Source organism: Protopterus annectens, chromosome 4.part0 (genome assembly GCF_019279795.1).
Source record: "Protopterus annectens isolate FY-2018-M chromosome 4.part0, PAN1.0, whole genome shotgun sequence".
Taxonomy (NCBI): Eukaryota; Metazoa; Chordata; order Ceratodontiformes; family Protopteridae; genus Protopterus; species Protopterus annectens.
The window spans coordinates 734,558,913-734,583,733 of record NC_056733.1 but is presented as its reverse complement, the minus strand read 5'-3'; the positions used below and the strand labels follow the sequence as shown (position 1 = coordinate 734,583,733).

The 24,821-nt window shown below is 44.2% G+C and overlaps 1 protein-coding gene across 1 annotated transcript in view; it reads left to right on the top strand.

Moving 5' to 3' along the window:
* Positions 1-24,821, top strand: part of DGCR2 (DiGeorge syndrome critical region gene 2) — a 1,448,564-nt gene that overhangs the window by 440,753 nt on the left and 982,990 nt on the right. Inside the window, exon 4 of the mRNA XM_044068694.1 lies at positions 14,704-14,914. Coding sequence (XP_043924629.1) covers positions 14,704-14,914 — 211 coding nt within the window. The remainder of the gene's footprint in view (positions 1-14,703; positions 14,915-24,821) is intronic.

The window sequence follows — 24,821 nt, the reverse complement described above, 5'->3', positions numbered from 1 at the left end:
TTGCTGAAAGTGCTTATCGTGTGCTTAAGCTCTCGCACTGTTTAAAGTTTCATTTAAGCCTCTGCTTTTAGTTAGAATTTTAACCTTAGTGTGTTTTTTTTTTTAAATACAATAACCATGGTGGTGAACCCTATAGTTTCTAGTAACAAATAAGACATGTTGGAAAAACAGATCTGTGTCTGAGGATGCCCATCTGTGTTAAGCAGAGTGCATTCCTAACCATGTTTAAGCTTAACCATGACCAATGGATGGGAAATTGTAATTCACCCAAGTTCTGGCTTCCTTGGCTCTGATAAAGGCTTACATTAATGGCCAAACTAACATATACCACCAGTAACGTCTGGAAACTTCCCCTCGTATTAAACAACCATGATACACTGGGACACAGGTATGATTGCACGGCTAAACTTGAGGCCCAGATGGTAATTAGGTTCATAGGTATACTAGGCTATTTTAACAGAATTAAAAGCATCTGTTCAGTTATTCATTTCTTATGAAGGTAAAGAACAGCCAGTGTCGAAACAGTTGTCCAGAGTGATTTCCTTTTCTTATTCCTAACCATCCAATTTCAGGCACAGTCAAGACACTCAAGCAGGGCCTTGGCTTATCCATTGGCTTTATGGAAAGGGGTGTGTGATAGGAGATACTGGCAGGACAGCTAGCTGGAATTTTATAAATGTCATTTCTGAATGTCAAACTGATTTATAGAAGACGTTTTTACAAATGTATTAGAATTGTATGCTGTGTATATCAAACTGATTTGTACAGATGTTTGTGTTGAAAAGGTGTAAAGTGCTTGTGGATGAAATGTGGTGTGTTCTACTGGAGACAACAGAAATGTACATCCACTGTTGTAACGGTTTTTAAATGTATGTTTTAACAGAGGAATCTGGAAAACAAGAGTTTAACCTCAGGCCAGCAAACTTTAAAATATTTCTTAAATTAAATCACTTTATTGAGATAAGTCATAAGGATGCTATCTTACAGGTTTCAATGCAGCCAGGGACACCATCTATATTTGGAAGCTTTCTGTATTGTCTTTGGGGTGAACTCATTACTACCCTAGAAGTGTGGAGGTATGCAATCGTTTTATGACTTTCAGCACCTGCTACACATCTGAGCAAAAGCCCTTGTGTGTGTATTTTTACAGGTAGGTGCTTAATCCTGCCAGATTCCAACAGTGTGTGTGTGTGTGTGTGTGTGTGTGGGGGGCAAAACAATCTCCCAAGGGTGTGTTTGTCAGCTACTTGGGCAGGGGCACGAAGGACTGGTTGGACAGAGAGGTTGCTGGAGGTCTTTGCTTTGGATACTCAGCTGAGATCATAGCTATGTAGCTGTGCCAGTGTAGAGTTATTGGGGATCTAGAGAAAAAGGGAGAAACCAGCCCCGCACTATGTTCCCTATGTTCCCTGTGTGCTCTTAAGGGAAATTGTACTTGATGCAGAGAGCTGCATCTGGAAATATTGGGTGTGTACCTGTTCTCCTCCCAGTGAATGTTCCCCACAGGAGCCATTGGTGAGAATTTTGAGGCTCCCTGATTACTGGCCCAGAGATGGAGGGTTGTGATAGGGTGTAATGTAGAAGTATTGTAGAGATAGCATTTGGTTCTCTGTACATACATCTGCAAAGCACTACAAACTTGATGCCTTTTCCAGGCCTAGAACAGACTTTGCTGGGATCATTCTCTAGGGGCTTCTAGATATTCATCCTCTGTATTTCCTAAGTTTTGTTACTTTACCCAGTATAGCTTGGGATACTGCAGCAGTGATTAGTTGATGAACGCAAGACAGTTGTGTAAGTAATTCACCATAACAGTAAATGTTTGAATCGTCACTGCTGCAGTAGTTACTCCTTCCCTTGATTCCTATTGTTTTTTTTTTTTTGGTTTGTGTGTACCAGGGTGAAGAATTGAAGATGTTCATCGTGTTACACTGCTGCAGTCATTACACTTGGGTTTATCCTGCCATCAGGCAGTCCCACAGTCAGCCAGAGTTCCAAAGTCTTGGTCCGGCGTAGGTTGCTGTCGCTTCTTCCCTGATGTCCTTCATGGATGCATCTGCAGTCATAACAAATGGGTTGTCCTGTCGTCAGGCAGCCCTTCGGTCGGCCGGATTCCAAAGTCTGGGTCCGGCTTCGGCTGATGTCGCACTTCACCCGACGTCATCTCTGCTGGTCTTCGGGTATAAAGGCATCAGCCGACGCCATTTTCCTCAGTCTTTCTTGCCGCGTGCGCCAAGCAGAAGCTGTTCGCAAGTGCCGGTCGGTCAGATCCAGAGATTACTACTACCGAATACTACTTCAAGACTTCTAAAAGCTAAGTACCCGTTGGGGACTCTTTCTTGCCTCAGCCGATGTCAGAAAAGTCAATAACTGTTTAACTTGTGGGAAACAAATACCTCATAAAGATTTCCACTCTTACTGTTTGCCTTGCTTAGGCCCAGACCACGACGTAGCAGCCTGTTCCGCCTGTGCTTCCTTCAACCCACGAACGCTTAGGCGCCGGTCGGAGTTTGCTGAACAGTTTTTCGGCTCAGATTTTGCGTACATTATGCCGCCGGATCCTCCGACTACCCAAATTGTTAAAACGCAAAGAAAAAGACCGACACTCGCGGTCCGCGGTTTCGCCGAAACCACGGTTAAGCAAGCATGAGTGTCTCTGTTTCGCCGAAACCGAGAAAACTGGTCAATCTTCAGCCGAATCCATGACTACTACTGAGGCTCCTGCTACCTTACCTGAATCAGCCTCAGAAATTTTGCCTACAACTGTGGTTCCTAGTGATTTATCAGACACCATTCCTTTGGATGTCTCTACCCCAGCACGTGGTGCTGCTAGGCCTCCTGCAGCCATGTCTATTAAGGCCTTTGCCAGGGCTAAAGCAGCCAAATCTGCTAAATCAGTGCCTGTTAAACCCCCCTCACACAGGCCCACTTCTAGTTCACAAATGCTTGCTCTGGCAGAAGATTTAATATCCTTAATTAGGGGATCCCAATCTCACCCAGACAGGGCCTCTCAGCCCCCAGAAAAGAGACCTAGAGCAGAGCCTCCCGAGCCTGTGTCCTCTGATTCTGCGGATGACTCCGACATTACAGACCAGCCAGAGGCTCCTTTTTCCAATTATGAAGATTCTGATGCTGAAGAATCCATTCCAGCTGCCTCTCCACCAGAGGAATTCTCCCTTGGGGAAACCTTACATGCCATGAGAGAACAATTCCAATGGCAGGGACAAGATTTCTCAGATTCAAGAAAAAGGCTTAGGACCTTTCTGCACTTACCACAACAATAGGCCCTTAGCTATACCTCCTGTTCTGCCTGTTGTGGACGATGCATTTAATGATGTCTGCACTGCACCTGATTCTTTACCTCCAGCCCCTGCCAAACCAGATAGATTTTACAGGGTGCCAGACACTCATCACCACCTATACAAGGCCCCACTTGCAGACCCCGAAACTATATCCAGGGGCCTAAGGCAGTAGCCTCGACCACAGCAAAAACCCCTATTCCCTCTGAAAGGGAATCCAGGTCCTTAGAGAGATGGGGGAAAAAAGTCTACACCTCTGCTACTCTCTCAGCTAGAGCTTTAAACTGTCAGTTTCACATGATCCAATACCAAGAGTTTATGCTTGATCAGTTAATTAAAAAGCTGTCCTCTGATGAATCTTTAGATAAGAATTATGTATTAGAAATGGTGAATAACATCCAACAGGTTAGTAACCATTCCTTAAAATGTGGCTGTGATGCACTGGAGGCTTCATTTAGATCAGCCATGACTGGCACAGTGATAAGAAGGCATGCATGGTTGAAAGAACAGGTCTTACCGGATCATGTTAAAGCAAAGCTATTAGATGCTCCTATGGATAAGGCCAGTCTATTTGGGGAACCTGCCCAGCAGGTAATGAAGAAAATGGAAGAAAAGGCAAAATCTGTACAAACAGTTAAAGATTTCTTACAGGTTCAGCCCCCAAGGTTTAGCAGGAACTGGCCTGCCAAAAATTGGTCCTTTCCTGACTCCACAAGATCCCAAAGGGGCAGGAATAGATGCTCTAGGGGCAGAAATCAATCCAGAGGAGGTGCCTACAGAGGACGACAGTGGCAAGGCAATAACCGAGGCACAGACACAACCACTGCCACTGCAACAGGACAATCACAGTGACTTGGCTCTGACTCCGTCTACCAGGGAGCAAATAGCAGCACCATTAGGCGGAAAGTTAGCCTTATTCTCAAAAAATTGGCACTATATCACAAAAGACAAGTGGATTTTGCAAACCATAGACCAAGGCTACCGGTTCCACTTCCACACCTTACCAGTAAAAAGAGGAATGCCAAACCTGCCTCCAAATCAAAAAATAGAAGCTCTGCAGCAGACAGCGGAATTAACAAAGATGAGAGCTGTGGAAAGAGTACCAATAACAGAACAGGGCAAAGGATTCTACTCCAGACTCTTCCTAGTGCCAAGAAAAGAGAGAAACTGGAGACCTATTCTCGACCTGTCCATCTTAAACACATACATCATTGTCCCAAAATTCAAAATGCTGACCCTACAGCAACTTCTTCCCATGCTGGGCAAGGAGTGTTGGCTGGTAACTCTAGATCTCAAGGAGGCATACCTGCACGTCCCCATTCGACCAAATTGCAGAAGATACCTCAGATTTCTTGCAGGATCAGAGCATTATCAATTCTCAGCATTGCCCTTTGGCTTATCTACTGCGCCCAGAGTATTCACAAAATGCCTGGCATCAGTAATCGCTCACTGCAGAGTACAGGGAATCCAAATTTATCCATACCTGGACGACTGCCTGTTACAAGCGGACAACAAAAGCAAGCTGACAACAGATTTACAAAGGGTCATTTACTTGCTACAAGCCCTGGGATACACAGTCAATTTACAAAAGTCAAGGCTGATACCATCCCAAACAAGAACTTTCTTGGGCGCGGAATTGGACACAGTAAAACAAATGGCATTCCTAACTGCAGAAAAACAAAAGAGCTCCCTCTTTACTTCTTGGCATTAACAAAGCAGAACAAACTAACAGCAAGAAAAGTTCTGCAGGCCTTGGGCTTCATGGCATCATGCATAATCTTGGTCCCACATGCCAGACTGCATATGAGAAAGTTACAGTGGTACCTAAAGAATTTATGGTCTCAACACAGGCACAGCTTAGAAACAGAAATACCACTAATCCCATGCCTAAAACAGGAGTTCCTATGGTGGGCTCAAGCATGCCAGTCAAACCCAGGCTTACCCTTCCACAACTTTCGAAAGCAAGCCAAACCATCACAACGGACGCCTCAGACCTAGGATGGGGGACACACATGCTGGACAAATGCGTACAAGGACTGTGGACTCAGGACCAGCTGCACCTGCACATAAACCAAAAAGAAATGCTGGCAGTAAAACTGGCAATCCAAAAATTCAGACCATTCCTCAAAGAAGGCCATTTGATGATAAGGACAGACAACACCACAGTCATGTGGTACATCAACAAACAGGGAGGCACTCATTCTTACCCCCTATGCAGAATGACTTTGGACCTTTGGAATCTGGCTCTCAGCTACAACATCCAGTTACAGGCAATATTTGTACTGGGAAAAGAGAACACCCTAGCAGACATTTTAAGCAGAACCACCTCGGATGCTCACGAATGGATGCTACACCCGGACATCTTCAAGGCCATCACAAAGAAATGGGGAATGCCACAAATAGATCTATTCGCTTCCCCACTCAATCACCAGCTCAAAAAATTCTGCACAAGGACATTCCACCCACTTGCATGGAAGGTGGACTCTCTATCCTTCAGCTGGAAAGGCCTGACAGCATATGCATTTCCACCTCTTCCCTTGATGCACAAGGTACTACTGAAAATCAAGGAGGAACGTCCAAGGATAATCCTGATAGCTCCGAACTGGCCAAGACAACACTGGTACCCATTGCTGAGGAGCATGTCTCGGGAGAAAATGTGGTCAATACCCCTGATGCCTCTGATGTTAACTCAGAACAACTACAACATCATACATCCAAACCTAAAAACCTTGCAACTGACTGCCTGGAACATCACATAGCTGCAACTAACCCAGACCTCTCCCAAAGGGTTAAAGACATTATCCTTGAAGCCCGCAGACCTTCAACAAGAAGGAACTATGCAGGAAAATGGAAAAGGTTCGTCATTTGGAGTACTGGAAGAGGAAAAGATGTGTCGAACATAGATATTGCTAACATTCTGGAGTACTTGGCAGAGCTTCTACATACAGGCCTGTCCTATTCCTCCATCAAGATACATGCATCAGCTATTTCAGCAGAGTACAGCTTTGATCCTCCTGTCTTTTCACATCCTCTACTCAGGCAGTTCCTCAGAGGGATCAAGAATGTAAAACCTCCTAGGAAACCACCATTACCAGCATGGGACTTGAACTTTGTACTAGAAAAGTTTACACTCCCTCCGTTTGAACCAGCAGCAACAGCAGATCTACAACACCTGTCATGGAAAACTGCTTTCCTACTGGCTATTACTTCAGCAAGGAGGGTTTCGGAACTACAGGCCTTAATGGCAGTGCAACCCTTCCTAATCTTCCATCAAGATAGGGTGTCCATGAGAACTAATCCTACATTTATGCCTAAGGTGGTATCCAGAGTGTCTTTAAACCAGGCAATCCACCTACCTACCTTCTTTCCCAACCCACAAAACAGAGGGGAAAGAATGCTGCATACCTTGGATGTACATAGACAGTTACGCTACTACCTGGACAGAACCAAAAGTAACAGAAAACTGACCAGCTTTTTGTAGCCTATGCAACAGGAAGGGAAGGAAAAGCAATTTCCAAACAGACAATCTCCAAATGGATAGGAAATTGCATAAGATTCTGTTACTCCTACCATGGAAAACCAATTCCACAGAACATAAGACCTCATTCTACAAGGGCTACAGCCACTACCACAGCTTTCTTACGAGGAGTGGCAACCAAGGACATTATTGAGGCGGCTACTTGGACCTCCGTGCATACATTTGCCAAGCATTATAATTTACCTCTATATTCTAGATCCCGAGCAGGGTTTGCCAATGCTGTACTGCAAGGGATCCTAACTACACCATAATTTTTATTCCTCCTCCCCTAGTTTGGCTATGGTATTCTACCCATTTGTTATGACTGCAGATGCATCCATGAAGGACATAGTACAGTTTTGTACCTACCATAAATGTAGATGTCCGAACTGGATAGCATCTGCAGTCAGGATTACCCTCCCTCCTTCCCCTCTGTGGTACTCCTAGGGTATTTACCCTCCTAATAGCTAGCTGGGGGGGGGGGGGAGAGTCTCTTATGGTGTATTTGTTTGTATATATGTACATACATGCTTATTTTTTGTGTTTGCCTTCTACCTTTTTGGAAACATTGGCATTTATCCAAAATTTCGCCTTCCTAGAGGGCAACTGGCATCTGGGGCAAGAAACACTGAGGAAAATGGCGTCGGCTGATGCCTTTATACCCGAAGACCAGCAGAGATGACGTAGGGTGAAGTGCGACATCAGCCGAAGCCGGACCCAGACTTTGGAATCCGGCCGACCGAAGGGCTGCCTGACGACAGGACAACCCATTTGTTATGACTGCAGATGCTATCCAGTTCGGACATCTACATTTATGGTAGGTACAAAACTGTACTATGTCAGTGCGCCAGGGGTATATAAGATGCATCCGACACAATTTTCTTCAGTCTTTTTTGCCGCGCGGTGCCCGAAGCAGAAGCAGTTCGCAAGTGCCGGTCGGCCGACTCCTGAGATTTTCTAAGTCGAATTTCAGATCCGAAGTCTTCAATAAAGCTAAGTACCCCGTTGGAGAAACTTTTTTCTTGCCTCAGACCGATGTCAGAAAAAGTTAATTGCATTTCTTGTGGGAAGCAAATACCTCATAAGGACTTCCACTCTTACTGTATTCCATGCCTAGGCCCTGATCACGACGTCACTAGTTGCCGGTTTTATGCTACATTTAACAAACGCACTATAAAAAGACGTTTTGATTTTGCTTTGCGTTACTTTGGCCGAAGGTTCAATTATACTATGCCGTCGGATCAACCGACAACCGCAATACTGAAAAAACGCAAAGACAAGGATAAAGACAGGCATCTGAGGTACACAACCGATTAAACCTCTTCTAGGCCAGTCGCCGGTTCTCAGTGAGGTGCTTTTGCAGCCCCTGACACCCGCTACCTCAGAGCCACAGGCCACCTCCGACTCCCACGTGGAGACAACTAGGCCTCTGGAAACTCAAGCTATTGGGCCTACGGAAACTAATCCCTCAGATGGGTCCGGAGCCACTGAGCAGGCATCTGCTTCTGAGGGTGTTTTCAGACCTTCACAACTTACCATTAAAACAACAGCCAAGACAAAAGTACCATTAAAGACAAAGAAACAAGTACAGCATTCTCCTGGACAGTCCTCCATGCCTAAGAAACAGATGATTAAAATGGCCAAAGACCTCATTACTCTAATCAGGGGTTCCCATCCCCCTCCTGAGAAAAGGCCTAGGCAGGATACAGACTGATTCCTCTGACCAGGTTTCCATTTCCTCTGATTCCTCTTCAGACCAGGGATACTCTCTACCCCCTTATGAGGACTCTGATGCTGAAGAATCTATCCCTTCAGCCTCTCCTCCTGAGGATTATTCTTTTGGGGAAACTTTACATACCGTGAGGGAGCATTTCCATTGGGAAAGTCAGAATTACTCAGAATCCAAGAAAAGGCTCAGGGATTTCCTTTTATTGCCTCAGCACAGGCCCCTGGCTATTCCGCCTGTGCTAGATATTGTGGATGATGTGTTCTCTGAATCAAGCTCATCTCCTGATTCTTTGCCCCCTGCACCAGCCAAGCCAGATAGGTATTAGAGTCCCTGACTCACACAAGTTTCTTTATAAAAACCCTTCTGCTGATCCGGAAACTATTTCCCAGGATCCAAAAGGGGTTAAAGGCTTCCATTGCAAAAAATCCAGTACCCTCTGACAGAGATTCCAGAGCTTTGGATAGATGGGGGAAGAAAGTATACACTTCTGCAACTTTAGCAGTAAGAGCTTTAAATTGCCAGTTTCACATGCTTAAGTAATATTTAATGGCTCAGTTAAAACAGAAAATGCTTGCAAGCTCAGAAGCTCCTGATTGTAAAGAAATGCAGGATTTATTGCATGAAGTTGAACAAATGGGAAAACATACTCTGCAATGTGGTTTTGATTCTTTAGAGGCCTCTTGTAGAGCCGCAGTTACAGGTTCTGTGATTCGAAGACATGCTTGGTTAAAAGAACAGAGTTTACCTGATCATGTTAAGGCAAAATTATTGGATGCTCCTTTACAGCCTGATACCTTGCTTGGTGTTAAGGCAGAAGAGGTGTTAAAGAAATGGAGGATAAAGCTAAATCTATGCAAACAGTCAAGGATTTCTTACAGGTACAGCCACCTCGTTTTAGCAGAAATTGACCAACGAATTGGTCCTTTCCAGTGCCAGGCCACAGGCAGATACAGACGCCCAAGAAGCAGATCTGAACCCCAAGGCTCAAACAGACGGCAGTGGGGCACCTCAACCCCAGAAGGAGGTGAGGACAAGTCTCAACCTTACAGGAAACTGTCACAATGACTTTCCCCTTCGTACGCCAAGCTCTTCCCTTTTGGAAGCCCCCATAGGGGGAAAACTAGCACTTTTTTTCTCAAAACTGGCAAACAATCACCCAAGACAAATGGGTTCTGAATATTGTGTCTCAAGGTTACAGGTTCCACTTTCATACTTTACCAAGGCTAAAAGGAATGCCAGACCTGCCACAAAATCAATGGGCAGAGGCACAAAAACAAATTTCAGCCGTCATGGACATGAGCGCTATTCAAAAAGTACCACAGCAGGAACAAGGACAAGGATTTTACTCAAGACTCTTCCTGGTCCCCAGAAAGACAAGGCCTGGAGGCCCATACTAGACCTTTCAATTCTAAATACTTAACTGGATATTCCGAAATTCAAAATGTTGACATAGGTTCATAGGTTAGTACTAAGCTAACTGCCCTTGCGAGTCATTTTAAGCCTAGCCAATTATCCCTTGTGAGACTCAAACCCTGCACCTTGTATTTGTAAGGCAAACACCTTAACCATTAGGCCACCCTCCCAACATTACAGCAGCTTCTACCCATGCTGGGCAAGAAGGCTTGGCTTGTTACTCTGGACCTCAGAGGCATACCTGCATGTCCCTATCAGACAAAATTGCAGAAGATACCTCAGATTCAAAGCTGGTACAATGCACTACCAATTCTCTGCACTGCCCTTTGGCTCATCTACTGTGCCCAGGGTCTTCACAAAGTGCCTGGCACCAGTAATTGCATTTTACAGATAAAAAAGAATTCAAATATATCCATACCTGGACGACTGCCTCATTCAAGCAGAGACAAAGGACGTTCTTCTATAGCATCTGGCGTTTGTAAAAAGGTTGCTTATTTCTCTAGGGTACACAGTAAACGAAAAGAAGTCAAAACTAGTGCCCTTACAACAGATTATATTCCTGGGTGCCAGCTTAAATACAACAGCCCAGATGGCTTACCTCACGCCAAACAAACAAGTTCAGCTAACTCAATATTTTCAATTACTGGCAAAAAAGTCCCATCTCCCTGCAAGAAAAATTCTGCAGGCCCTGGGATTCATGGCATCCTGCGTACTAATATCATATGCCAGACTGCATATGAGGAAATTACAATGGTACCTAAAAAGTGTTTGGACTCAACACTCTCAGTTTAGAAGCAGTAATACCAATGATTCCCTGCCTACAACAGGAGTTTCGATGGTGGGCACAGGCATGTCACCTAAACAAGGGTCAGCCTTTTACCCTACCCACAGCCAGGCAGACTCTAACAACAGATGCTTCTGATAACGCCTGCGGCGCACACATTGCAGGAAAATGCATTCAGGGCAAGTGGACCACAGACCAGATGCATCTTCACATCAATCAAAAAGAGATGTTGGCTGTTCAAAATGCCCTAACAGCTTTCAAGGACCTTCTGCATCCAGGACAATTATTACTAAAGACAGACAACACAGTAATGTACATAAACAAGCAAGGGGGCACTCATTCTTATCCCCTATGCAGGCAAGCCATGACCTTCTGTAACACAGCTCTGACGTATCAAGTTCACCTGCAAGCACAATTCCTGCCAAGAAAGGAGAATACTCTGGCAGACTATCCAAGCAGAAATATTATGGACCCTCACGAATGGAAATTGAATCCACAAATCTTCAGCATGGTAACGCAAAAGTGGGGATGCCCAGACATAGATCTTTTTGCCTCCCCACTGAATTGCCAACTACAAAAATTCTGCACAAGGACTTACCACAAACAAGCATGGAAAGTGGATGCTGTCTTGTTCAGCTGGAAAAACCTAAAAGTTTATGCCTTCGCGTCACTGCCTGTCCTTTCAAAGGTACTCCTAAAAGCCAGACAAGAAAAACCACAGATGATCCTGATTGCTCCAGACTGGCCACGCCAACACTGGTACCCTATCTTAAGGAACTTAGCTCAAGGCCTACCATGGATTTTGCCTCAAATTCCACACCTTCTGACTCAACAAAACAATCAGATCCTGCACGGTCAGCTCAAAACCCTAAACCTGGCTGCATGGCAGATTCAATAGTCAAACAGGCAACACCTCTCCTTAAAGCTGTTATGGATCTCATTTTGGAGGCCAGGAGGCCTAGCACCAGGAAAGCTTACTCAGAAAAATGGAAGAGATTCTGCGCCTGGAACCAGGCTCAAAGCATTGACCCTCTTGTTCCAAACATTCCTCAGATTTTAGAATACTTAACTGAGATGCTGGACAGAGGCCTATCCTTTTATAGGTTCATAGGTTCATAGTTTAGTACTAAGCTAACTGCTCTTGTGAGCCATTTTAAGCCTAGCCAATTATCCCTTGTGAGACTCAAACCCTGTACCTTGTGTTTGTAAGGTAAACACCTTAACCATTAAGCCACCCTCCCATCAATTAAGATCCACGCCTCTGCCATTTCAGCACATTACAACACGGATCCTCCTTTATTCTCTCATCCCTTGCTAAAGCAGTACCTCAGAGGGGCTAAAAACATAAGACCGCCCCGGAGAGCACCAACACCAACTTGGGACCTCAGTTTCGTTTTGGAAAAACTGACCTTGCCACCTTTTGAGCCAGCCAATACAGCCGATCTAAAATTTCTATCATGGCAAACAGCTCTGCTCCTGGCAGTAACTTCAGCATGAAGAGTCTCAGAGCTACAGGCATTAATGGCAGTGGAACCTTTTATAATTTTTCATCAGGACAGGGTTTCTTTAAGGACAAACCCTACCTTTATGCCAGAGGTGGTATCTAGTGTGGCTCTTAACCAAACGATCCATTTGCCAACTTTTTATCCAAACCCCCAGAATAAAGGCGAGAAACGTCTGCATTCTTTGGACATACACGGGCAGCTACGCTTCTACTTGGACAAAACAAAAGCTTTCAGGAAAACTGAGCAACTGTTTGTAGCATATGCTGCAGGATCACAGGGCAAGGCTATCTCAAAGCAGACTATATCTAAATGGATAGGACACTGTATTCGTTACTGCTACACACAGCATGGAAAATCAGTCCCAAATAGCATTAGGCCACATTCCACCAGGGCAACAGCCACTTCAACAGCCTTTCTCAGAGGAGTACCTACCAAGGAAATTTTGGAGGCTGCAACTTGGGGAGTTCAGTGCACACCTTTACCAAGCATTACTACCTGCCTCTTTACTCTAAATCCAGAGCAGGATTTGCCACTGCAGTTCTGCAGGGCCTCATAGCCAATCCTAACTCCTTATAGACCAGCCACCCAACCTTAGCTTTGGGATTCTACCCAAGTGTAATGACTGCAGCAGTGTAACACGATGAACATAGTACAGTTTTGTACCTACCATAAATGTAGATGTTCAAGTGTTCACACTGCTGCAGTCTAGGTTACCCCCCCTCCATCCCCTCTGAACTAGCTGGACTTATCTATACCTTTCTATCCTATACAACCTTTGTGGTGTATTTGCTTGTAACTGAAGGTATTGTTTTTATTTTATATGTATATATTTTATTAGCACTATGTATTGCCTACCTACTTGGGGGCACCTGACATCTGGGGCAAGAAAAACTGAAGAAAATGGCGTCGGATGCATCTTGTTATACCCCTGGCATACTGACGTCAGGGAAGAAGTGACAGCAACCGACGCCAGACCAAGACTTTGGAACTCTGGCCGACTGCGGGACCGCCTGACGGCAGGATAACCCAAGTGCAATGACTGCAGCAGTGTGAACACTAGAACATCTACACTTATGGTAGGTACAAAACTGTACTTTTTTACCTAACGTTGACCTTTTCAGGGCTATAGCCACTTACTTTAATTTGGTTTGGCACCCAGACCAATTTTTTTTTTCACCTTGTTTTGCTGAAGCTTCCAGTGATCTGGATGAGGGGAAGGTTCCCTTCAGCTTTGGAATCTTGCCAACTGTTATAACCTAGGCAGGATAGATCATGTAAACTTGGGCCACTGCAGCAGTGATCATTCTAGCATCTACTGTTATGGTAAATTTATGCAACTGTACTTTCTATATCCTGGGAATAGCGAATCCATGTTACTAGGATGTTCGTTCTGAACATTTGGAAAGGTGATCTGTAAATAGAATATACTTGTGTGCCTCTTAGTTTTGTTTAGGTTAACTGCTTCTTTCCAGTGAAGTAAGTTATTGGCTAAAGTGTGTTTTGTATTTAACTAGCTGTGGATTAAAGGAGGCCTTTGACCATTTCATGTGCCACTTTTTGTTATGCTTCTTACCTCAGCGGCCATTGAGCTTTTCCCCTCAACCCACTCATTTGGACCATTAATTCCCCTTTGCAGTGAGGGTCAGACATCTGAGACAGTACTGTCATCCAGTTTCAGGTTTGTACTTGAGCCCTGAGCCTACTGGGCATTCCCACTTGCACACTACAGGGCTTGACATTCAGTGATCTTTAACAAGGGTATGTCATTCACTTGCACAAGTGACATGGTATTTCAGTAGGCTCTGCTGTCCCTTCAAGCAGGTGGTTATTTTGGGCCCTTGGTCTCTAACATAGATTCTGATTTGAAAAGTGCACCCTAGATGTTACACTGCCCCAACCCCCAAATGAGGGGGAGGCACTGCTTTGTCATGCCTCTGTACCTCCTATCCCCAGCTTCTACACAGGCAAGCTTATCTGCGTGGTAATCTGGAGTTTTATTCCTATTCCCCAGTGGGACTGATAATCTCGTGGCATATATGTTACCAAGATATTGCATGTTGCCAGTATCCCTCTTAGTAGACTGGCAGCATGAGTGCACTTGTCAGTTGTGCTTGGGTAGTAAGAAAGTTGCAGGCTGCTGCTTGTTTTCTGCCTCAAGCTGACCCAAATAGTAATTACTGTTTGATAACAGTTATGAATACAGCAACATTCACTGTTCCCCACTGGTATGATATGGATGTGCAGAGAAAACGCAATACGCAATTTGTATTTCATGTCATGCTTGCTTTCTTTTCTTTATGTATGGTCTGTTTATGCATTTGATGTTTTATTCTCTGTATGTATTTGATGTTTTGTCCGCTATTTTTTTGTATTCCGATTTAAGTTTAGTCATATTAATGTGAAAATATGAAGGTGTATTTAAAAATAAAAATAGTAACGTGTAGATTTCCCTCTAGAAAAGTGCCCCTCTGGATGGCATTACTATGAAGGCACATCAAGCTGCTACAAGATGTATTTAAATACTGAAAATTACTGGGATGCAGTTGAGACGTGCCGAAAAGTAAATGGGTCCTTGGCTACATTCACTACTGACCAGGAACTGAGATTTGTACTGGCTGAAGAGTGGGACATGGATAATCGTCACTCTGGAAGGAAGGATCCATGGATGTGAGTACTGATGAAAAGAAGCCGAGGGAGGTTTATGTTGCCCTGGAGGCATGGAAAAAAAATAGCAAGTACATGTTTAAGACTCTTGTTTTACTGCTTGAAAGTATTACTTATCTTGTGCTAATAGTTAAGGTGAGCCAGGAATAAATTTCCTAATGCTCTCTTAAGGTTGGTTACATTACTCGGTAATTTCCCATTGTTTTAGTCCCTTCACACCTTTCAGCTGCATATCATTATAAAACAAAGTAGGATTTATTTTAAGCAGCTGCAGACTTTCTGGCAAGTGATAAATACAATTTACGTTATCTTGTAAATGGGCAGAAGTGCAAGTTGAGTTTGTGTTGGACTACCTGAAAGTAATTTGAGAGACCCTATCTCCATTTTTGCCCATTTTAGAAAGTATGTATAGTACCAGAGTATTAAGCACCTCCTTTGGTTGTTAGTGAGTCAGGGGACATCAGATGCAAGTCTTTTTTTTGTGTGTGTGTACAGTTGCTAATGGAGAAAAACAATACTTTTGTATCTTTATAAAGGTGATATGATTGATAACTAGGATTTAATGTTGCTTTATATAGTTGGTAAGGCACTTGAAGTCAAAAGACGACTTTTCACTACTCGGGGCGAAATGTGTAGTGATGTGTGCTGCAAGTTTATTTGTTCTGATTTTTGACGTACTATTTTGTACATCAGCCTGCTGTATCTACAAGGATCACTAACCTTTCTTTCTGTCCAGAAGATAAGTGATTGAATTTATTTATTTTTTTGTGATTTGTTAGAACTAGTCACTTTGATTCTCAGTTGGGTGACTGTGGCTAAATTGTTTCTCACCTTTGGAATAGCTTACTCTGACATGGACCAACACCGACTCCCCCCATACCTGAGTATTGCTGTGACATCTGGAAGTACTTCATAATACGGTGTCACTCTGAAAGAAGAATTAATAATTTTGGTTGACCAATGCCACTGATCCTCTTTTCTTTGAGAGTAATTTTGTCAACAGTTTCTGCTAGCTGAAATCAATTTCCAAAAACCAAAGGCATTTTCCCCTGCCATTGCATTGGGTAGGCAGTTAGAGAAGTCACTTTTCACCGTCCCATGAAAGTGGGTTGTTGGTGATTGGCTGATGTTCATAGTGTTTCACTGCTGCAGTCATTACACTAAGGTTATCCTGCCGTCAGGCGGTCCCGCAGTCGGCCAGAGTTCCAAAGTCTTGGTCCGGCGTCGGTTGCTGTTGCTTTTTCCCTGATGTCAGTACGCCAGGGGTATATCAGATGCAGCCGACGCCATTTTCTTCAGTCTTTCTTGCCGCATGGTGCCCGAAGCAAAAGCAGTTCACAAGCGTCAGTCGGCCGACTCCTGAGATTTTCAATTCGAATTTCAGAACTGAAGTCTTCAATAAAGCTAAGTACCCCGTTGGGGAAACTTTTTCTTGCCTCAGACCGATGTCAGTAAAAGTTAATAATTGTATTGTGGGAAGCAAATACCTCATAAGGATTTTCATTATTACTGTATTCATGCCTAGGCCCAGACCACAACGTCACTAGTTGTCGGTTTTGTGCTAGATTTAACAAGCACACTATTAAACGTCTGTTTGACTTTGCCTGACATTATTTTGGCCGAAGGTTCAATTATACCATGTCGTCGGAACAACCGACCGGAATACACAAAAAATGCAAAGACAATGATAAGGACAGGCATCCGAGGCCCAAAACTGACGATGAAGCCTCTTCTAGGCCAGTCACCGGTTCTCAGTGAGGTGCTTTCGCAGCCCCTGGCAACTGCTACCTCAGAATCACAGGCCGCCTCCGACTCCCATGTGGAGATGGCTAGACCTCTGGATACTCAAGATATTGGGCCTACGGAAACTAACCATTCAGATGGGTCCGGAGCCGCTGAGCAGGCTTCGGCTTCTGAGGGAGTTTTCAGACCTTCTCAGCTTACCATCAAAACTACAGCCAAGTCTAAAACTCCGTTAAAGACAGAAGCAAGTGCAGCATTCACCTGGACAGGCCTCCATGCCTAAAAAACAGATGCTCAAAATGGCCGAAGACTCTGATCAGGGGTTCCCATCCCCCTCCCTATAAAAGGCCTAGGCAGGATGCAGACTGATTCCTCTGACCAGGTTTCCATTTCTTTGGATTCCTCTTCAGATCAGGGATACTCTTTACCCCCCTATGAGGATTCTGATGCTGAAGAATCAATTCCTTCAGCCTCTCCTCCTGAGGACTATTCTTTTGGGGAAACTTTACATACCATGAGGGAGCATTTCCATTGGGAGTGCCAGGATTACTCAGAATCCAAGAAAAGGCTCAGAGACTTTCTTTTATTTCCTCAACACAGGCCCCTTGCTATTCCGCCAGTGTTGGATATTGTGGATGATGTGGTCTCTGAATCCAGTTTAAATCCTGATTCTTTGCCCCCTGCTCCAGTCAAGCCAGACAGGTACTACAGAGTCCCTGACTCTCAAAATTCTTTATATAAACCCTGTTGCTGACCCAGAAACTATTTCCCAGGATCCCAAAGGGGTAAAGGCTTCCACGGCTAAAAATCCAGTTCCCTCTGACAGGGATTCTAGAGCTTTAGACAGATGGGGAAGAAAGTTTATACTTCTGCAACTTTAGCAGTGAGGGCTTTAAATTGCCAGTTTCACATGCTTAAATATCAACAATATTTAATGTTTCTGTTAAAACAGAAAATGCTCACAAGTTCAGAACATCCTGACTATAAGGAAATGCAGGATTCATTGCATGCAGCTGAACAAGTGGGAAAACATACTCTGCAATGTGGTTTTGATTCATTAGAGGCTTCTTGTAGAGCAGCAGTTACAGGATCTGTGATTTGAAGGCATGCTTGGTTAAAAGAACAAGGTTTACCTGATCATGTCAAAGCAAAATTATTGTATGCACCTTTGCAGCAGGATGTTTTATTTGGTGTTAAGGCAGAAGAGGTATTAAAGAAAATGGAGGATAAGGCAAAATCTATGCAAACAGTGAAGGATTTCTTACAGATACAGCCACCTCGATTTAGCAGAAATTGGCCTACAAAAAATTGGTCCTTTCCAGTGTCAGACCACAAAGGGGCAGATACAGATGCCCAAGAGGCAGATTTCAGCCCCAAGGCTCTTACAGACCACGACAATGGGGTGCTTCAACCCCAAAAGGAGGGGACGACAATGGGGTGCTTCAACCCCAAAAGGGGGGGAAGACAAGTCACAACCTTATAGAAAACAGTCCCAATGACTTTCCCCCTTCAAATGCCAAGCACTTAACTTTTGGCAGCTCCCTTGGGGGGAAAACTAGCACTTTTTTATCACAATTGGCATATGATCACCCAAGACAAGTGGGTTCTGAATATTGTGTCAAGGTTACAGGTTCCACTTTCACACTTTACCAAGGCTAAAAGGAATGCCAGACCTGCCATAAAATCAATGGGCAGAGGCACAAAAACAAATTACAGCCCTCATGGACATGAGAGCTATTCAAAAAGTGCCACAACAGGAGCAAGGACAAGGATTTTACTCAAGACTCTTCCTGGTCCCCAGAAAGGACAAAGCCTGGAGACCCATACTGGATCTTTCTACTCTAAATACTTACCTGGATGTTCCGAAATTCAAAACGTTGACACTACAGCAGCTTCTTCCCATGCTGGGCAAGAAGGCTTGGCTTGTTACTTTGGACCTCAGAGGCATACCTGCATGTCCCGATCAGACAAAATTGTAGAAGATACCTCAGATTCATAGCTGGTTCAATGCATTATCAATTCACTGCACTGCCCTTTGGCTTATCTACTGCACCCAGGATCTTCACAAAATGCCTGGCACCAGTAATTGCATTTTGCAGACAAAAAGGAATTCAAATAATACCCATACTTGGACGACTGCCTTATTCAAGCAGAGCGCAAGGACATTCTTCAAAAGCATCTGGTATTTGTAAAAAGATTGCTAATTTGCCTAGGGGTGTTTGTAGAACGATTGCTAATTTGCCTAGGGTACACAGTAAACGAAAATAAGTCAAAACTAGTGCCCTCACAAGAGATAATATTCCTAGGTACCAGCTTAAATACAACGGCCTAGATGGCTTATCTCACGCCAGACAAGCAAGGACAACTGACTCAATACTTTCAATCGATGGCAACAAAAACCCAACTCCCTGCAAGAAAAATTCTGCAGGCCTTGGGGTTCATGGCATCTTGCATTCTACTAATTCCATATGTCAGACTGCATATGAGGAAATTACAATGGTACCTACCACATAGGTGGTAATCCATTAAGTACAGAAGAAGTAATTAGGGACCTGGGGACCCAAGTTGATAGCAATCTCTCATTTGACAACCACGTGGCCAAAGTGGTTAGAAAAACATTTTATATAGCCCACCTAATCATGAAGGGATTCACATCTAGATCAGGGGAGGTCATCGTGCCTCTTTACTCATCCCTCATCAGGCCCATAATTGAGTACAATGCCCCTTTTGGGATGTACCTTACCAGACACCTGCAGCAACTGGTAAGACCCCAAAAGTACCTCACCAAGAGGATCAAAGGGCTCAAACAGATGCCATATGCTGCCCGGTTAAATAAACTCCTGCTCTACTCAGTGGCATACCGCCTGTTCAGAGGCGATCTGTGCCTGACGTATAAAGCCATGTCCAACCCGGAATTAATGGACATGCTGCACCTCAGAAAATCCAAATCTCATCGAGCTACTCTCTCGAGAGACTTGAACCTCAGCACTGAAATAAATAGGACTTGCTGGAGGGACAGATTCATAACCCAGAGGCTCCCTTCACTCTGGAATAAAATCCCAGTCCAGGTTAGGCAGAGTCCCTTACTGACTCTCTTCAAGAGGAATCTCGATGAGTGGATGGGAGATCGTAGGTTTACCCCGGGTATCACTTCTGTGTCACTGTTAGACAGAGGCCCAGTATACTAACCTCGAAAAAGGGCATAGCAAAATTAATTTAAAATGGGTGGCGAAAGCCAAACACATTCTGGCTAGGCTTATAAATGCCCTAGGGCAGATAGCCTAGTATGAACCTATGAACCTATAAGAGTGTTTGGTCTCAACACTGTCACAGTTTGGAAGCAGTATTGCCACTTATTCCCTGCCTTCAACAGGAGTTTCGATGGTGGGCACAGGCATGTCACCTCAACAAGGGACAGCCTTTCACTCAACCCACACCCAGGCAGACACTAACAGATGCTTCGGACTATGCCTGGGGAGCACACATGGCAGGAAAATGTATTCAGGGCAAGTGGCCCGCAGACCAAAGGCATCTTCACATAAATGAAAAAGAGATGCTAGCTGTACAAAATGCCCTAATAGCTTTCAAGGACCTTCTGCATCCAGGACAACTATTACTAAAGACAGACAACACCACAGTTATGTGGTACATAAACAAGCAAGGGGGCACTCATTCATATCCCCTCTGCAGACAAGCCATGACCTTGTGGAACACAGCTCTAACCTATCAAGTTCATCTGCAAGCACAATTCCTGCCAGGAAAGAAAAGTACTCTGGCAGACGACTTAAGCAGAAACATCACGGATCCTCACGCGTGGAAATTAAATCCACAGATACTCAGCATGATAACACAAAAATGGTGGAGCTCGGACATAAATCTGTTTGCCTCCCCAATGAATTGCCAACTACAGAAATTCTGCACAAGGACTTACCACACACAAGCATGGAAAGTGGATGCTCTCTCATTCCGCTGGAAAAACCTACAAGTATATGCCTTCCCACCACTGCCTCTCCTTTCAAAGGTGCTCCTAAAAGCCAGACAAGAAAAGCCAAAAATGATCCTGATTGCCCCAGACTGGCCATGCCAGCACTGGTACCCAATCTTAAAGAACTTAGCTCAAGATTCTTCACAGCCAGCTCAAAACTTTAAACCTGGCTGCATGGCAGATTCCTTAGTCAAGCAGACACCTCCTCTCTCTAAAGCTGTTATGGATGTCATTTTGGAGGCCAGGAGGCCTAGCACCAGGAAATCCTATTCAGAAAAGTAGAAGAGATTCTGTGCCTGGAACCAGGCTCAAAGCTTTGACCCTCTTGTCCCAAGTATTCCTCAGATACTACAATATTTAACTGAGATGCTGGACAAAGGCCTATCTTTTTCATCCATTAAGATCCACGCTTCTGCCATCTCTGCTCATTACAACACAGATCCGCCAATTTTCTCTCATCCTTTGCTAAAACAGTACATCAGAGGGGCTAAAAACATAAGACCGCCCCGGAGAGCACCAACTCCAACTTGGGACCTCAACTTTGTCTTGGAGAAATTAACTTTACCTCTTTTTGAACCAGCCAATTCAGCAGAATTAAAATGTGTCATGGAAAACTGCTCTGCTTCTGGCAATAACCTCAGCACAAAGAGTCTCAGTTACAGGCACTAATGGCAGTGGAACCTTTCATCAAGACAGGGTTTCTCTAAGAACAAACCCTCCTTTTATGCCAAAAGTGTGGTATCAAGTGTGGCTTTTAACCAAACTATTCACTTGCCAACATTTTATACAAATCCCCAGAATAAAGGGGAGAGACTTCTGCATTCATTGGACATACACAGGCAGTTACGCTTCTACTTGGACAAAACAAAAGCTTTCAGGAAAACTGACCAATTGTTTGTAGCATATGCTGCAGGATCACAGGGAAAGGCTATTTCGAAGCAGACCATCTCAAAATGGATAGGACACTGTATACGTTTCTGCTACACACAGCATGGAAAAACTGTACCTAGCAACATTGGGTCACATTCCACCAGGGCAACAGCCACTTCAACTGCCTACCTTGGAGTACCTACCAAGGATATTTTGAAAGCTGCAATTTGGAGTTCAGTGCATACCTTTACCAAGCATTACCACCTGCCTCTTTACTCTAAATCCAGAGCTGGCTTTGCCACTGCAGTGCTGCAGGGCCTCATAGCCACCCCCAATGCTTTATAGAACCAGCCACCCAACCTCAGCTTTGGGATTCAACCCAAGTGTGTAATGACTGCAGCAGTGAAACACGATGAACATAGTACAGTTTTGTACCTACCATAAATGTAGATGTTAGTGTATTCACTGCTGCAGTCCAGGTTACTCACCCTCCATTCCCACTTTTTTAGTTGGGACTTAGCTATACCTCACTACCTATACGACCTATGTGGTGTATTTGCTTGTAACTGAAGGTATTATTTTTTTATCTTGTATGTATGCTTTATTAGCAATGTGTATTGCCTACCTTTTTGGGGGCATCTGACATCTAGGGAAAGAAAAACTGAAGAAAATGGCGTTGGCTGCACCTGATATACCCCTGGGCGAACTGACGTCAGGGAAGAAGTGACAGCAACCAACGCTGGACCAAGACTTTGGAACTCTGGCCGACTGCGGGACCACCTGACGGCAGGATAACCCTAGTGTAATGACTGCAGCAGTGAATATACTCGAACATCTACATTTATGGTAGGCACAAAACTGTACTTTTGCTCACCTTGCTCAACCCTCTGAATTAGGCTTTATCTTGAATGATAGTCACAGATAATATGAAGAGGTTTATGGACACTGCTGAAACAGGAATAGCCTTTGTGTCTTTTTCCCGTTGTTTCTCCGTTGGTTAACTGCTTCTTTTTCAGGCAATATTTGTACAGTGCATATTAGGAAGTTGCATTTTTTCAGGTCTGGCCACCTGAATTGTTTTCAGGCAGCAATGTTTTATGTGCCAGTAACTGTCCCAAGTCACAGTATTTGTTGAAATTTTTTTTAACTGCAGTTAGGCTTTGATGTCCTGACTAAAATCACTGTTGCAGTATTCCTGATGTATGCAGTTGCCATGGCTGACATCCAGCTGGGGTACAAAAACTTTACCTTCCCAAGGTCGTACGTCCAGTGCATGACCTCAGCTCGTAAGTGTAGGGTTATATGAACAGATGTAAGTGTGTGGATTCCCAGACTGTTTCACCTCCCGCTCGAAAGCACGTCGAGTTTGTTTGATTGATCTCCATTTGGTTGTTTGTATCATTGCTTCACTCGGTTGTTTTTTTCAGATAAGTGCCCCATTGGGAGAAATTTCCTTTTTTTTTTTCACTAATTTTGTGCAAATAGGATTTCAGCTAGGATGGGTAAGTGTGCATGTTGGAAGATTCCATGCAAGGACTTGCATACCAAGTGTCTTTTTTTGTTAGGCCTGGAACACCATCATAAATCCTTTTCTGTTTCAGTTGTTCATTCCCAAAACACCCTTGAGTCAAGGCTTTCTTCTCTTTACACCTTTCTAGCAGCTCAGAGTCTTAAACACTTGCCCCAGGCCAAGATGGCAGAGTCTGCATCCCCGGATGTCTTCCTTCACTTAAGAAGTTTGAGGCCCAAAATGAGATCCACAGTCTGTTTTAGAATCTGACATACCTGCTGAGGTTGCTGAACCTGCGGTACTTCAGGTTACATTTGTTGCCCGCTACCAGGACCTCATCCGAGGTGGATAGGGCTCTCAAGGCCTTGCAGACTGTGGATATGTCTGATGAACAGCAACTCATCATTTTTGAGGCCCCTCATGGCATTCCTCAAGTATTGGTTAGGGAAGAGATTCCATATAAATTAGAGGCTGGACTTGGTTCCAAATCTCCTCGTGTCACCAGGTGGACATCATGCTCAAAAAAAAAAAAGCAAAGGACTAGACATATGGCTTCTCCCTCAGCAGCTAGAGAAAGAGTGGGTAGCTTTTTCCCAGGGATTGTTCAAAGCTATTATGACTTTACCCACCCCCCTTTCCTTTGTGTCTCCACAACCACATGGTGGTACTCAGAAACCTGTCTTTGTATCTTTTGAAGAAGATTATTTGAAATCCTTCTTTCGACTGTTCTCAACTGCATTCTGATGGACAAGTCTCTTTGGATAAAGAAGAATCTGTCTCTCCAGATTGCTGTATTGAGGAAGCTCCCTGTGGGGAGACTACCCAAAACGTGATGAAACATTTTGAATGGCAATCCACTCTAGGATCTGACTTTCAGATGAGGTACTACAGCCTTTTGGAAATGGGCACTCCTGCCCCTTTCCCAGTCCCTCCTGTTCGTCATTCCAGGAATTTTTCCAGTCCACCTGTTCAGCGCCCAACGCTCAACCACCAGCTCCTAAAAGATCATACTGGCTTTACTTGGACATGGTGACCTAAAATACTTGTATAAGAATCCTGTGGCAGGCACTTCTACAGTATCTCTTGGTTCAGAGAAGCCCTGTAAGATCTCTTACCCAGTGCTAATATCTTACCTGCAGATAAGGACAGTAGGGCTGTTGGCTGAGGAAACAAGGTGTACACCTCTACCCTTACTCTTAGGGCAGTTAACTACCTGACTCGTATGACTAAATACTTGTTTTTTTTTTTTTTTTTTTTTTTGCATTCCTTTAACCAAATTATACTGGACCCTTCAACTTCAGAATCAAGGCAACAAATGCAGACTCTTCTTTCCCAGGCTACTCAAGTAGCCAGGCACAGCATTAGTGCAGTTGTGATGCCGTAGGTACTGCTTCTAGGGCAACACCTACTTGGGTGTGTTATCCGCAGATATGCATGGCTCCATAGCGAAGCCTATTCCTAAGGATTTCAAATCAAAACTTTATAGACTTCCCCCTTGGGCAAACACTAAACTGTTTAGTCCTCAGACTGGCTCTTGCCAGTCTGTTCAAAACTCTCCAAGGCCAAGGTAAGACTATGAAAGACTGCAGGCAGATTAGTTTCTAGATACTAAAAGAACTACCCATCTAAATCTGCATCCTTCCTCAGAAGGGATTCTGGGACATATCAGAAACCAATAAAAACTCCTAGAAAAAGGGACTGTGACAAACCTCATAGGTAACCGCCATTTGGGAGGCCTTGCTTTGGGAATAAAAATCTGTGACTACCTTTACAGCACCCCATCTCCTGTCCTTGGTCCCTTA